Raw genomic sequence first — 17252 nt, forward strand, 5'->3', positions numbered from 1 at the left:
TGGGAAAGCAAAATGTACAGTCACCCAGGAAGACAGTTGGGTGGTTTCTTAAAAAATGAAGCTTATTCTTACCATAACAATCCAGCAATCATACTCCTTGATATTTACCTAAAGGTAAATTAGGTATGTCTTATGTCTACATAAGACTTATGTCTACACAAAAACCTACACATGAATGTTTATGGCAGCTTTATTCACAATTGCCAAAACTTGGAAATAACCAAGATTTCCTTCAATAGGTGAATGGTTAAATAAACTGTGGTACATCCAAACTATGGAATATTATTCAGCAATAAGAAGAAATGAACTATCAAGCCAGGAGAAGATATGGAGGAGCCCTAAATAGATATTACTAAGTGAAAGAAGCCAATCTGAAAAGGTTACAGATTGTATGATTCCAAACTATGTGACATCTGGAAAAGGCAAAACTATGGAGACAAGGGGCACCTGGGTGGTGCAGTTGGTTGGGCGTCCAGCTCTTGATTTCGGCTCAGGTCATGATCTCGGGGTCATGAGATCAAGCCCCACAGTCTGCTTAAGACTGTCTCTCCCTCTCATTCTGCCCCTCTCCTGACCATGCTTGCAGACACACGCACTCCCTCTCTCAAATAAAGAATCTTTAAAAAAACAAAACAAAACAAAACTATGGAGACAGTAAAATGATCAGTGGTTGCCAGGGGCTGGGGGGAGGGTGCGGGAGTAGAGAAGATGAAAAGGCAGAGCACATAGGATTTTTAGGACAGTGAAACTATTCTGTAAGACACTAGTAGTGGATACATGTCATCGTAGGATGTAGGATGTATAACACAAGAGTGAATCCTAATGTAAACTATAAACTTTGGGTAATTGTGTCAATGTAGGTTTATCAGTTGTGACAGAATGTACCACTCTGGTGGGGGAGGTCATGCTGAGGGGGGCCAAGGGGTATACTGGGGAATTTCTCTACTTTCTGCACTCTTTGCTGTGGACCTAAAACTACTCAAAAATTAAGTCTTATTTTTTAAAAAGAGTCACCTAAAATGAACACGTTAAAAAAAAATAAAAGAAAGCATGAAAGTAAAGAAAATCATAATAGGCAGGGCATATAGAAACAAATACTAAGTAGTAGATATAAACCCAAATATATCAGTAATTATATTAAATTTCAGTGTATTACATGCTACAATTAAAAGTGATGTATCAGAGGAGAGTAAAAAAAGAAACCAGTTATGGTATATACTTATCAGAGAAATTCCTAAAATGTAATATAGAATGGATGCAGATAAAAGGATGGAAAATAGATAACACCATGCAAGTGCTAACCGAAAGAAAGCTGGTAATATCAGACACAGTAGACTTTAACGCAGAACAGATTATTAGAGATAAAAAGGGATATTTCATAATGATAAAAGATTCAATTTTCCCAAAAAATGTGACAGTTTTAAATTTGTGAGCACTCAATAACAAAGGCTCAGAATGGAAAATTTTCAATTTTTCTGTTCTTCTTGAATCAAAAAATTCAATTATAGCCCTGAGTGGCAAGACAGACTAATTAAATTTTTTAAAAGTACTTAAAAGTATCAATAACAAAAGGTTATTTTTAAATATGTTATACTATTTTTTAAATATTTACTTTTCCTGACAGAAAATGTTTAATAAGAGAAATATGACTAATACATAAATATAACAAGAATTTTTTAAAAAGATTTTATTTATTTGTCAGACAGAGAGCTCGAGCACAAGCAGAGGGAGAAGCAGGCAGAAGGAGAAGCAGAGTTCCTGACAAACAAGGAGCCCAGTGCGGGAATCGATCCCAGGACCCTGGGATCATGACCTGAGCCAAAGGCAGACGCTTAACTGAGACTGAGCCACCCAGGTGTCCCTATAACAAGAATTTTTTTTTTTTTTAAGATTTTATTTATTTCTTAGAGAGACAGAGACAGTGACAGAGATAGTGAGAGAGAGCACAGGTGGGGAGGGAGAGGGAGAAGGAGGCTTCCCGCCAAGCAGGGAGCCCGATGCGGGGCTCGATCCCAGGACCCCGGGATCATGATCTGAGCCAAAGGCAGACGCCCGACCGACTGAGCCACGCAGGCACCCCCCTATAACAAGAATTTTTAAAAAGGCACCCCAAAGCCCAGAGAAAAACTGTGATAGTAGGAAATATAAACAGATTGCTCTCAGTAATTTGAAAAAAAAAAAAAAAGTAAGAGTATGTAATATTTGAACAATGCAGTTAACAAATCTGTAAGGGACACATAGTAAATGCTACTACCTTCAGAATACATAGTCATCCTAAGTACACATACAATATTTCCACAATTAACCAGTTCAAAAAAGTAACTCAGGGATTTTTAAGGTCTCAGAATTACTCTGCTTATGTTCTTTGATGACAGTGAAAATTATACTAGAAATCAATTTTTTTAAAGGTAACTAGAAAATCCCCAACTGTTCTTTAGTTAAGCAACTTACTTACAGGTCAAAGGATTAACAGTGAAAAATTAGAGCATACTTTAACTGGTTGATAATGAACATAAATCAGTAAAGCTTATAGGTTGCCACTAAGGCCATTCTTAGAGGGAAATCCAAAGTCTTAACTGCATATATTAGAAAAGAAAGTCTAAAAATCAGTGATCTCTAAGAATTTGCAAAAGAGGTTAGAAAAAGGACAGTAAACTAACCCAAAATTATAAAACACCTGGGGAATCTGGGCACATTGGGCAAGAGTCAGCAGGCATTGCAAACTGCAAGATTGGACACCCGGTCCCTAAGTACTTAAGATACTAAAACAAAAATAAGCTATACATAGGCAGTCCTTGCTATGTATGATAGTGCAGGACTTTAAAAATGACCATGCAAGCTGAAACTGTGGAAAGTGATCTTAATAATCAATGGATGAAAATTATGATTTTTCTGTGACCTTAAAAATTTTTGCAAAAATACTAGTAACTGTCTTGTTTCTAACTGTACTGTTGATTATAAGGGATGAGTTTTTTTTACAAAGAAATAAAACATTTTAATTCTCAATGTTTCTAATGTTTTTAGTATACTAAGTGAATATTAATTTTACTATTTTTTTCATTTTATTTAAAATGACTCTAGGGGTTTACCTGAGTTGACTTATGATGAAAATACTGTATAATGGAAATGACGGAATATTATGTCATCATTAAAGTATTTATAGGAAAATATTTTATAATCTGGAAGAATGCGTATGTTTCAGTAATACAGTTTAAAAGGCAGGTTATAAAATATTAACAGTATGGTATATCTGTCTGTTTTCAATGGAGAGCAAAAATTCTGCTAGAAAATATATCACACCATTAATAATGGTTTTTCTCTGGGATTTGGCATGTTTTTTTAAAACTCTTATTATATTTTATGTTATAAAGTAAATATTTTTTCAAATACCAGAAATACTTAAACCCATTATTATATGGTCAGTTAATCTTCGACAAAAAAAGGTAAGAATATGCAATAGGAGGGGCGCCTAGGTGGCTCAGTCGTTAAGCGTCCGCCTTCGGCTCAGGTCATGATCCCAGGGTCCTGGGATCGAGCCCCACATCGGGCTCCCTGCTCCGCGGGAAGCCTGCTTCTCCCTCCCATTCCCCCCGCTTGTGTTCCCTTTCTCACTGTGTCTCTTTCTGTCAAATAAATAAAATCTTTAAAAAAAATATATGCAATGGGAAAAAGTCTCTTCAACAAATGATATGGGGAAACTGGACAGCTACATGCCAGAGAATGAAACTGGACCATTTTCTTACACCAGGCACAAAAATAAATCCAAAATGGATGAAAGACCTAACTGAGACCTTAAACCATAAAAATCCTAGAAGAGAGCATAGGCAGAAATGTCTCTCACGTCAGCTATAGCAACATTTTTTTTTTTTTTTAGATAGGTCTCCTGAGGCAAGGGAAACAAAAGCAAAAAATAAAACACTGGGACTACATCAAAATAAATAGCTTGTGCATAGCAAAGGAAACAATCAACAAAACTAAAAGGCAACTTACAGAATGGAAGAAGATATTTGCAAATGACATACCTGCTAAACAGTATTCAAAATATATAAAGAATTTATATAACTCAACACCAAAAAAACAATCTAATTTAAAATGGGCAGAAGACATGAACAGATATTTCTCCAAAGAAGACACAGATGCCCAACATCTGAAAAGAGGCTCAACATCACTCCTCATCGGGGAAATCAAATCAAAACCACAAAACTACAGTGGCTACAGTGATGTAGCCACTGTAGAAAACAGTATGGAAGTTCCTCAAAAAAGTAAAAATAAAACTACCCTACAATCCAGTAATCAGACTACTGGGTATTTACCCATAGAATACAGAAACACTAATTTGAAAAGATATATGCAACCCTGTCTTTATTGTAGCATTATTTACAATAGCCAAATTATGGAAGGAGCCCAAGCATCCATCAATAGATGAATGGATAAAGAAGTTTGTGTGTGTGTGTGTGTATACATACATTCAATGGAATATTATTCAGCCATAAAAAAGAATGAACTCTTGCCATTTGCAATGACTTGGATGGAGTTAGAGTATAATGCTAAGTGAAATAAGTCAGAGAAAGACAGATACCATACGATTTCACTCATGTGTGGGATTTAAGAAACAAAACAAATGAACAAAGTGGGGGAAGAAAAGAGAGACAAACCAAGAAACAGACCCTTAGCTAGAGAACAAACTGATGGTTACCAGAGGGGAGGTGGTTGGGGGGGATGGGTGAAATAGGTGATGGGGATTAAGGAGTGCATTTGTGATGAGAACTGGGTGAAGTATAGAATTGTTGAATTGCTGTATTATATGCCTGAAACTAATATGACACTGTATGTTAACTATATTGGAATTAAAATTAAAAACTTAATAAAAACAAAAAATAAAAATACTAGAAATGTTTTAAAGTATGAACATCTGTGTTATTGATAAAAATTTTTAACTAGGGAATAATTAGCAACCTCTGTCCTTTCCTTAGGGAGTAATTAATTTTTTTGTTGTTTCTAAGGTTAATTACCTGTGAATTTCAGTGTTAGATGAACTTTGTTTTCAATAAATATATTCTAAAAATTAAAATTGAATTTTTCTAGTTTCAAAGGAGATTTTAAATACAGTAGGTAATTCTCTTTATTTTAAATATATAGATGCAGGTTCTTGAACTTCAACTACCTTCAACTATCTTCAACTACCTTGAGATGTGTTTATTATAAATAACATTTTCTGCTAATAATTTATACATTAAAGGTTTTCAGGTCTTTCTGATACTATATTTTTTTTCCTTTTAGGTTTGTATCATTTTAAAGTAAAATACTTAATCAGTCTTTTCAGATGTACTTTCTAAAGCTTTCTTTTGGTAGCTGTTTTAAAATACAAAATATCTGTAATTTAATGTTAAGATTAATTTTGAATTTAAGGCTTTCAGAGTTATGGTCAAGCTTATGTAAAATGTGCTGAAAACTAAAGCCTCTAATCATCTTGCTTTCATAACCAGCAATTTTATTCAACTCTGTTTATTAACTGGATTAAGTAAGATGTTACCTGAGTTTAAGGGCGCCTGGGTGGCTCAGTTGGTTGAGCGACTGCCTTCGGCTCAGGTCATGATCCTGGAGTCCCGGGATCGAGTCCCACATCGGGCTCCCTGCTCAGCGGGGAGTCTGCTTCTCCCTCTGACCCTCTTCCCTCTCGTGCTCTCTGTCTCTCATTCTCTCTCTCAAATAAATAAAATCTTAAAAAAAAAAAGATGTTACCTGAATTTTGTGAAACACAATGAAGAAAATCTGTAATATTTTATATCCCATTTCCTTTTAATTGCCTAGATGAAACCACTGTTATATTTTTTTCCTGAATGGCCTGTTTCATAAATTAATAGAGTATAATATCTGAATTTTACCTTGTTGAATAACTAAAATCTCCTTAGGACAAACTGATTTATGGTTGAATTAATTATGACAAATTTAATGCATTTGAAATTGTTAGATTTTTATTTTCATAGCACAGTATTTAATGGTGATTAACAATTTAATTTTTGAAGTCTACTTAAAAATTAGTTTTATGTAAGGAATTTTTTTTAAAGAATGTTTTTGGTGCTCCAATGTTTATTTAGTTTACCTTGAAACAGTGATTATTGTTGGTAAAATGAATTTATATTATTACTGTGTTAACTCTTTTTTCTGAAGGTTGCACAGCGAATTAAAAGATGCTGTTGAAAAGCAACTGGAGTCCTTTCCCTTTGGCACAGACGTGGGAAATGATATATATACAGATGATGAAACAGTTAGGAATCTACGAGAACAATTACAACTAGCCAATCAAGTGAGTGATGTAAATTTTTTTAAACTATATTCTGAATAAACAGAATTTTTAAAATCTGTGTTAATCATTATTTATGAATGATAACAGAATAGCAAAATTAGTACTTACTGATTTCTACAACTTATAAGAACAGTTAACAGGTAACAAAACTTACAATATATACCATCCCTGGTTGTTAAAAATATAGCTACCAAATGTATATTTTAATTGAATCATAAATCTTTTGACATTTTTATGTCATAAAAATATCTTAATGCCAGGAGTGCCTGTGTGGCTTGGTGGGTTGGGCATCTGACTCGATTTTGGCTCAGGTCATGATCGTGAGATTGAGCCCTGCATCTGGCTCCGTGCTCAGTGAAGTCTGCTTGAGAGTCTCTCTCTCCCTCTCCTGCCCCTCTCCCAGCTGGCTACATGCATGCATGCATGCACTCTCTTTCTCCAAAATAAATAAATAAATCTTTTAAAAAATATATTTTAATGCCCAAGAAAATTTTTAAAGAAAAAAATAATCATCCACTCACTTAAATTTACATTTTTCATTTTTCTGTGTTTTCTTCTGATTCGGTGTTTTCCTCAATTTTCAAAGATTATAGAATTATATTTTTCAAAAATTACACTTCTCTTCTCTGTACTACTTTTTCTCCTTTTTTCCTCCCTCATAGTAACTGAAATATTTGGGAAGCTATATTATATATATATATCTCCATCCTGTTTTCAACACTGAAATTTGTGATTGTACATAAGGGAATTTTATTTTAATTTACAGTTTTATATCCTAGGCATCTCATATCTTACATGTATTTGAATCTCTGTTCTGCTTTCTAGCTTTGTGCCTCAGTTTCTTCATTTATAAATGGAGATTACAAATTCCTTATTATGATTTTGATTTTATAGTTATCTATGAAAAATCATTTTTTATACCCTAGAAATTTAGTTTTGGAATTCTTATATTTATGAAAGTGATAATTACCTGATTAAATTAAACTGGATTTAAACAGGTTATATTTACCATGATAAAGGAGCGTGTATTTAACACTGATTTTATTTTTTCATGTGTAAAGGGAAGGAATTTGAAAAAGTAATAGAGGAAAAAAAACGAGAAAGCATGCTCTTTCAAACTTTTCCAACTTTCAGACTCTAGTTTTAGCTCTGTTCAAAATATTATCAAAAAGGATTGATAAATGTTTATACAGAAATAAATGGAAATTAATTAAGACTTATGAAGGCTTTCTAACAGGTTATCAAAAGCTAGTGCACAATATGCAATTCTTGGTACTCTGGAAAAAGATTGTGATAGACCATATGTAAAAGAACCCTCTGTTATATACCTTAAATATATGCAATGATTATTTGTCAATTCTACCTCAATAAAACTGAAAAAAAACTTTTTTTTAAAAGGAAGTGGAATGAAAACTAGATAAGATTTGTAGTTTCAAAAAACAAAACAAAGAACCCTGTCTCTAAAAAGCATCTCTCTGCAGTACTTGTATTGCTATAATTTCCAATGTTAATTTTATTAAAACTTCAAAATTACTTATTAAACCAAATTTGTTCTCTCATTCCTTATCTTTTTCTCCTCCTGCCTTACCCTCTCTTTGCCTTTCTCCTACATCTTGCTCCACCTCATATTATTTCTCTGAAGATTGTCCTATTTTTTTTGCTACATTTTGGATCAGTCACTTCGTAGAAGAAATTGATGAGGTCCAACTCTGAGCAGTCAAAAGGAAAAAGCTGATTGGTTATAAACACAATTTCCCCCAAAATCTATAATTTACTTTGTAAATAAATATAAAATTTTAACTGAATGGGAGTTTAGGCTTCTTATGAAGTGTAAATAATAGAAAATGTTAATAACTCAATAGTATCAAAACAGTAATGTCAAATATTCTACTTATTATTCATATATGTTTACGTATTTTGTTTTTAAGGTGTGATAAAACACATAAAATTATTTTGGTATCCATCACTAAATTGAAAGACCTTTGTCTTATTCATGAAGACTAGTTGAATCCAAACCGAAGAGACAAAAATTAGGTTAAATACAATTTATAGTAAAAAATAAAATAATTATTATGCTTTATCAAAGTAATAAGCATAAAGAAATTGACTATTCAGATATCTGCATTTATTTCATAAGTATTAATTAGATGTCTATTAGATATCAGGCACTGTGCTAATTGTTGAGGATACAATAGAGAGTGTTGGTTCCTGCTTTCGTGGAAAACAAGCTTTTGTTAAAAAAAAAAAACTCTCGTCAAACTTCTTGAGTTTGTTCTCTATTTGCTAGCTTTGTGATCTTGGGAAATGTCTTTTTACCTTACCTTCATTTATATATGGAGATTATAATAATTCTTATCTCATGGAGTTCTTATGGTAATTCAGAAATTCCCATAAAGCACATAATGCCTAACACACATGTAAATTAATAAATTTACGTATTATTTTTATCATCATCATTACTGAACAGCAAGATAAAGAATTAAAATTGAGTGCAAAAGGTGCTGGGTAAAGCAAATGTAATGGCCTTGGAAGCTGATAACACTAGTACAATATTGAGTACCTAACTTAATATTTTTAGTTTGGAGTATTTTGTTCTGCTATGATAGTGTGATTTGTAAGAATCTTTCTGGGGGCAGGTTGGCAATAAGAGCCTTAGAAACATTTATATCCTTTGACCAATTAATTAGACTAGGATATCACATAGATTCTAGGAATCTATCCTAAGAAACTGTATGTAAAAATTGATGAATAAATGTTCATTATACTATTATATATGATAATGAAAATTGGAAATAGTTTAAAAATCTAACAATATGGAATCACTTAAATTGGTTTTTCAAATGATGGGTTATACCATTTAAAAATTTTATATTAGTACATTGGTTCTCAATTTTTTTGTGCATTATAATTTCCCAAGGGCTTTTTGAAATAGATTATTATTCTCCTTTCCCAAGGGGAATCTCAAATCTTGAATCTTCTGATTCAAGAAGTCTGGGCTCAATAATTTGTGTTTCTGACGCGTTCTGAGGTAATGCCTGATGGTTTAGTCCTATAAGAACCACTGCTTTAGAGATTCTTGGTTTTCTATTTGTCCAGATGATTCTTACTATCAGGCAGGTTTGTAAAACTACAACCTTTTGAGGTTATGACGTGTCTTTCTGACCATTCTACTGAAAAGAAAATGTTCTTATGGAATTGAAATGAATTGGCCAAGATCATTCAGCCAAAAATCAGCAATTGAATCCAAGTGTTATGGCTCCAGATTTGTTCGTCTACACGTTTTAAAACTATGTAAGTTTTAGGCAAACCTAATTGATGATGTAGAAACCAGGATCATAGTTATTTTGGGGGAATAGTAGTATCTTGAAGAGAGGGGTATCGGGCTTCTAGGTGCTAGTAATAACATGCTCTTTCTTGAACTGTGTGCTGGTTACATAGGTGCAATCGCTTTGTGAAAATTCATGATTTCTGTGTTTTCTGAAAACATGTTATACTTCAGTAATAGTTTCCTTAAAACTTATGAACCTCTGTTTACTTTAAATGTATACTCATTATCTTCTTAAAATGCTTATCTTTTCACTACACCTTGTTACCTTCTTACTAAAACAGGGTGGCTTAGTTCTGACCTGGGGGGATTTAAAAGTTTGGGCTTTTGGGGCACCTGGGTGGCGCAGTCAGTTGGGCATCCAACTCTTGGTTTCGGCTTGGGTCATGGTTTCAGGGTGGTGGGATTGAGCCCAGTGTCAAGCCCTACATCGGGCTCTGCACTGAGTGGGGAGTCTGCTTAAGATTATCTCTCCCTCTCCTGCTGCCCCTCCCCACCCCTCTCTCTCTCTCTCTGTCTCTCTCAAATAAATAAATAAATAAATCTTTAAAAGTTTGGGATTTAGAAACAAAGAGGTAAATGTTTCCTCCTGACTCTGTCAACAACTTGCTGAGGAACCCTCAGCAAATGGCCAAAACCTGCTCCACTCTTCTTTTTAGACAATAAAAAGAGAATAATGCTCTTTACCTACTAGCTTAGCATTTCTTACCCTTTTTGGTTTCAGGACCCCTCTCCCGGATGCTTAAAAATTATTGCTGACCTCGAAGAATTCTCTTTTTGTGGATTATATATCTATCAGTATTTGTCATATTATAGATTAAAACTGAGAGTTTTTTAAGAACAAATGGAAGCATAAGAACACATTCCAATACCCATCAGAGAGATGACATCACATCATATAAACTTTGGAAAACTTCAGTGTACACTCATGAGAAGATGAGCGTGAAAAAGGCAAATAATGTCTTCATATTATAATGAACAAAATTTTGACTTCAGGAGTCTCTATATCACACTTTGAGACTTGCTGTGTTGAAAGAATAGTTAATGATGTGAGAAAACTCTGATTATAAAATGCCAAGTGAAAATAATACGGTACAAATAGTACACTGTATGATTCCCAGTTTTGTTAACAGAAATACAAACTTCTTTTCCAAAATCACATTTAAAAACATGAATACATCCAAAATGTATAAAGATGCTTATACCCAGACACTAGCAGTATTTACTGTCAGGTGGTAAAATTACAGGTAATTCTTGTTTTCTGTTTTGCTGTCTTTTCCCAACTTTCTATAACATTTATTACTTTTACAATCTGAAAAAAATCTTGTACTTTATCAGGGGCAATTATCTTTAGTAATTTCCAAGGCTTATATTTTCTTATGGAACAAAGATAGTGCTTTAAATCCATATCTCTGATTTAAGAGTTAAATTTTAGCTATGAAATCTGAATAAAAAGAAAATTTCAACATAAGGCATTTTCATCTTTAGGTTTATTCTCTGAAATGCTTTTTTTTGTTGTTTTATTTGATTTTGGTGTTTTTGTTGTTTGGGTTTTTTAGAGGGAAAGAGAGGGAGAGGAAGAGGGAGGGAGAGAGAATCTTGGGCAGGCATCATGCTCAGCACAGAGCCCAATGCGGGGCTCTGTCTTACATCCCTGAGATCATGGCCTGAGCCAAAATCAAAGGTCAGGTGCTTTATCAGCTGAGCTCCCCTTCTCTGAATTGTTATTAATACAAGTATATAGCATCAGAAATATTACAACTATACCATCTTTACACAAGTTCCATTTTTATTTTTGTGACTTTATATACAAGGATTCATTCTGTAAAAGAGTATGATTCATTTGTACTATGCAATAACCTGCTAATAATTTAATGAATTCTTGATACTTTTTGTTTTATAGGAAAAAACTCAGGCTGTGGAACTCTGGCAGACTGTTTCTCAGGAGCTGGACAGACTTCAGAGACTTTACCAGGAACATATGACTGAGGCCCAGATTCATGTAGTTGAAAGTCAAAAACAAAAGGTAATCTTGGATTTCATGGTTTTCTTGTATATCAGTTTTCATGTAAATCTTCATTCTTGAGAAACTCTGTTTTGAAGAGGAATGCCTAAGTGTCTACTGTGTTATGTATGTATGTAGATCTTTGCTGGTTAGAAATTTCTTGGACAGTTAAAGCAATGCCTAGTATACATTAGGTTTTATAATGTGATTATCAATGAAAGCTATATTTAGTTCTAAGAAGCAGCTATATGATGATTCTGTATAAATGGACCCCCAAAGCTTCTATATTGGCCTATGACAGGAACTATTCATTAGATTATGGCCAGTGAAGAAACCTGCTCAAATATAATGACAACACCATGTGAAGTGAAAATGTTAACACTCTTAAAGTTACCTCTAAAATAGATGTCAAGCGGGGGCGCCTGGGTGGCTCAGCCATTAAGCGTCTGCCTTCAGCTCAGGTCATGGTCCCAGGATCCTGGGATTGAGCCCCACGTCGGTCTCCCTGCTCAGCGGGAAGCCTGCTTCTCCCTCTCCCACTTCCCTTGCTTGTGTTCTCTCTCTCGCTCACCTTCTCTGTCAAATAAATAAATAAAATCTTAAAAATAAAATAAAATAGATGTCAAGTGTATTTATCATAAATTAATCAGAATAGAATTTTACAATAGGAAGAGATCTTATTGGTTATTAAGGCATTCTTTCTATTCAGAGCTGGAATGATTTTTGTATTCTTTCAAAGTGGACATCTAAGCTTTTGCTGTAAACCTCTGTTGACAAGAACTTATTATCTCAGAAGACGATCCATTCCATTGAAAAACCTGCCTCCTTGATCCTTCCATTGGTTCTTTTTCTGCTGTGAACATTGAAAACTATGGAGTATTCCAAATTCTGATTCCTTTTCTATGGATTTTGAGAAGGCAGATGTTTAAATACATTGGTTATCACTCCTTACTTCAATTCTCATTTATGGACTTCTCAAATTCCAGTTTATGAATGTTCCTATTACTGTCATCATAATTGGGAATTTCTACCTAAAGGAGTCATAATAATACTTACATGACACTTTGCAGTTTACAAAATGATTTTTCTATATATGCTCTGGTTTGAAAATAACCTATATGTAGTCTGGGCAAGACCTTTACCTCTGAGGGAGGGGAAATGGGGAGAATGGACAAAATGGGTGAAGGGGAGTGAGTAGGAAATATAGGCTTCCAGATATTGAATGATATAAGTCATGGGAATAAGAGGCATAATAATATAGGGAATATAGTCAATGATATTGTAATAGCATTGTATGGTGACAGATGGTAGCTACACTAGCAGTGAGTCATAGCGTAATGTATGGAGAAGTTGAATCACTATGTTGTACACTTAAAGCTAATGTAACATTGTATGTCAACTATACTCAAATTTAAAAGTTTTTTTAAAAATACATACACGGCATTTTATCAAAAAGAAAAGGCTTTTACCTGTGAGATCTAAGAAACTATTTCTAAAAAAATGTAAGTTCTTTGAGGCTGTTTCCCCATTTAGATCAATCAACTAAGTCCTGTGGTATTTTTTTCACCTTTATTGTACTTTAACTATGCAGTTAGGTTTTTTTGTACAAGCCTTTACAAATAATACTTTGTCCTTATTTCTCCAGTTATGTCAGTCTTTAATTCTGTCATCCAACATATTAATAGCCCCTTCCAGCTTTGTGTCACCTGCACATACAGTGCTTAGTAAGATCATAACAGATAATCACACAGTCTGAAACTTGGGCTTTCAAGCTATGAGAATTTTAAGAAGGGGAGAGAGAAACAATAATTTCTGTGCCAGGGTTTATATTGTAGTTTTTGAGTCAGTTTGAATGTAGTTTTTCAATATTGTACAATGTCTCTCTAGCATGTCTATTTACTAATAGAGTGATTTCTAGAAATAATGGCCTTACATAAAACATAAATAGCCACATTTGTTTCTACATTGTCACCTTATTTAATTTTGTAGTCATTTAAAAAAAATTATCTTATTTCTTCAACTGTTAATTCACACAATAACAGAAGACAACTAAATTCATCTAGACTTAGGCATAATGATTTTAGACTTGATTTTAGGTTAATTTTACATATGGGTTGTAAACAGAATGCTATTTATACACACCTCTACCTTCCTACTGTAGGATCAATTGACCAATTTTCAACAATTGACCAGGCAACTTCATGTAACTAATGAGAACATAGAAATGGTAAGTGAAAATATCCATTTAGTGTACTTGTTGATATAAACAAGAAATTGTGACTTTAATATTTATTTATGCTAATAAAAATCAATAACAATAAAGCCCATGTATGTGAAATGAAAATAGGTAGGTGGTACTCTTTTCTCTTTATCTGTCTTTTCCTTTCACATTCGATAGCATGACAATGTTCACAATACTTACTAGAGATCTAAAGCTAACATTTTTCTGAAATATCACCTAATCTATTAGTAATCTTAGGGTGCTTGGTAGAATCTCGAGAGTAATCTAGACTGTGAGCTTCTCAAGAGTAGAACTCATGCTTTATTCTTAGTATTTCATTTAGTATGCTGGTAGGTATATAATAAGAATTGTGGAACTGTTAAATGAATAGCCCAGTTTCTTAAAAGTAATAGGACATTAAGAATCATTTGTTAGTTGACTGGACATCAGTATTAATTGGTACATCTAAATTTCCCTTTAATTTTTTTCTAAAAGAAATGTAATAATTAGCCTTCCTAGTTCTGCTCTTTACCTTTTTTCTCCTCTCACTTTTCTTTTTTTCTTTTCTCTCCTTTTCTTTTCCTTTCTTTTTGGCATTTTATTTTACCTCATTGTTGAGTAATACAATTATGACATCCCAGGTAATTCCTCTCTTTCCTTTCTTCATTTTGCTTAGTAACTCTGCTAATTCTTGTTCGTACCTAATGAAAATGTCTTTGTTTAAGAGTGGAGTTGTGCCATCAAAAGTACGTTATCCAATTTTTTTCTATTTTTCCAAAATTTTCTCCTTTAACCATGTAAAAAATTATTAAATTTCACTTGTTACTTCTAATCACTTAAAATTTTTGATAATATACTTCTTAGACATTTTAAATAGTATTAAAGTACTCCAAAACAAAATGACTGATATCCATAATTAAATCATATTTCTGCATGAAGTTAATAGCTTAACCTCATATCACAATTATTCGTTCTTTCAGTATATCTCTTAGAATTGCAGGGATTATATAATCCTTTGGTATCTTATACCATAGAGCTCCTATTTGGATATAAGCCACCCCAAATCATTCTGATGAAAGTCAGGGGAAATGAATATTTGAGTATTCATAGGAAAAAAATTAAAAATTTCTAAGGGACAAGAATTCACAGATTTTAGCCAAAACTAAGAATAGGAAGTGATGGGTACAATAAGAGTGATAAAGAAGTGACAGGATGGATGAAAGAGTCGTGTTGTAAAGAAAAAGAGACTATGCGGGTGGTTAAAATAAAGGAATATGGTAAGAGAAATTTTAAAACTTAAGCTTTTTTTTTTTTAAAAGATTTTATCCAGGGTGCCTGGGTGGCTCAGTTGGTTAAGCGACTGCCTTCGGCTCAGGTCATGATCCTGGAGTCCCGGGATCGAGTCCCGCATTGGGCTCCCTGCTCGGCTGGGAGTCCGCTTCTCCCTCTGACCCTCTTCCCTCTCGTGCTCTCTCTCTCATTCTCTCTCTCTCAAATAAATAAATAAAATCTTAAAAAAAAAAAGATTTTATCCATTTATTTGACAGAGAGAGAGACAGTGAGAGAGGGAGGACAAGCAGGTGGGGTGGGAGAAGCAGGCTTCCCGTGGAGCAGGGAGCCCAATGTGGGGCTCGATCCCAGGACCCTGGGATCATGACCTGAGCCGAAGGCAGACGTTTAATGACTGAGCCACCCAGGCGCCCCAAAATTTAAGCATTTTTTCAAGTACTTACTGGGTATCAAACAAGACTGCTAAATGTGAAGGGACATAGTTAAGTGATTATAAAGATCTTGTGCATCTCAAAGAGCATTCAGAGAATAGTCGCAGGAGCAAGTTTGAGTCAAAATCAAACTTGAAGAAAAGTACTCATTAAAAAGTTTTCTGATTTCACGAATAAGCTGATTAAGTGAATAGGTCCCTATAGATGTACAATCATTTGATGAGTACACAGAAGTAAATATCCTTCATGACCAATACACATTTGTAACCTACAGAAGGTAGAATCCCCTGATGTGAATGGTACATGAAAGTACAAGTTTATTTACTATGGCTATAGATACAATGAGATTTTACATTTCCTAGAGATTATCTTTACTGAAATCATATTCTTTTTTGAATATGATCTATAAAATTATTATATATTATTATATATATAATATGAATTATAAAATTATAAAATTATCAATCTCTATAAAATTATTCAAAAATATTTTCTTTTCTTTTTTTAATTTATTTTTTTTGATGTAGTGTTCCATGATTCATTGTTTGCATATAACACCCAGTGCTCCATTCAATACGTGCCCTCTTTAATACCCATCACCAGGCTAACCCATCCTCCCACCCCCCTTCCCTCTAGAACCCTGTTTGTTTCTTAGAGTCCATAGTCTGTCATGGTTCACCTCCCCCTCTGATTTCTCCCCCTTCATTTTTCCCTGCCTACTATCTTCTTCTTTTTTTTTTTTTTTTAACATATAAGGTATTATTTGTTTCAGAGGTACAGGTCTGTGATATACCAGTCTGAACATGCCCGATCTCATTTGATGTCAAAAATATTTTCTGGGCGCCTGGGTGGCTCAGTCGTTAAGCGTCTGCCCTCGGCTCAGGTCATGATCCCAGGGTCCTGGGATCGAGTCCCACATTGGGCTCCCTCCTCGGCGGGAAGCCTGCTTCTCCCTCTCCCACTCCCCCTGCTTGTGTTCCTGCTCTCGCTGTCTCTGTCAAATAAATAAATAAAATCTTTAAAAATATATATATTTTCTGATTGCATATTAAGTTCCTTTCACTGTTAAAGATTCTCTAGTTGCAAGAGAAATGTGCATCTATCCACAAACTCCTGTCCTACTTGGTAAGACAGGGATGATATATGAAGTAATCATGATCAGTGATTGAAAGGGATGCTTCCCTGGACCTTTCTGAATCTCCAAATTCTAGAATATTAATATAGCATATAATTTTCTTTGTAATGACAGAGAACACCATATTCAGATGCAGTTGTTGAGCTCTACTAGGCTTGCTAACAAGTTAGTTCCCAACACTAGCTTTTTTAAAATTCACAATTCCAATTTATACTTTCCCTAATCACTCTACGTCATTTACCTTTAAGGTGCTCCCAAATGGTAAAAGACACAAGCATTAATTATGTTAGAGCCAGGACAGTGTATATAATAAAACGTTAACAGTACATTACAGACATAAAAGAATTCAGAGTTGTGAATCGTTTTGGACTGAAGTCATTGATAGTTTCACAGGAGAATTTGAAACGATATTAAAGGTCATCTATTTCCTCAAATGATATAGGCATCCTTTTATTAAATGCTTTTCAGTTAGATGATCATTAGCCTCTGCTTTAACTATTACCTGTAAGAGATTTATCACTTCCTCAAAGAGTCTGTT

The 17252-nt window shown here is 33.9% G+C and overlaps 1 protein-coding gene across 12 annotated transcripts in view; it reads left to right on the forward strand.

Moving 5' to 3' along the window:
• SCLT1 (sodium channel and clathrin linker 1) overlaps window positions 1-17252 on the forward strand; it is a 202021-nt gene that overhangs the window by 42768 nt on the left and 142001 nt on the right. For all 12 annotated transcript variants that reach the window (XR_015767773.1, XR_015767774.1, XR_015767775.1 and 9 more), the window contains exons 6-8: window positions 6172-6307; window positions 11536-11658; window positions 13799-13864. Coding sequence is in view for 6 of the 12 variants with exons in the window: in XM_088021038.1 (XP_087877164.1) it covers window positions 6172-6307; window positions 11536-11658; window positions 13799-13864 (325 nt within the window). In the remaining 6 variants the exon portion in view is untranslated. The remainder of the gene's footprint in view (window positions 1-6171; window positions 6308-11535; window positions 11659-13798; window positions 13865-17252) is intronic.

This window comes from Eumetopias jubatus, unplaced genomic scaffold (genome assembly GCF_037043125.1).
Source record: "Eumetopias jubatus isolate StellerSeaLion01/CBP00866 unplaced genomic scaffold, mEumJub1_p1.0 scaffold_2, whole genome shotgun sequence".
In the NCBI taxonomy this organism is placed as follows: domain Eukaryota; kingdom Metazoa; phylum Chordata; class Mammalia; order Carnivora; family Otariidae; genus Eumetopias; species Eumetopias jubatus.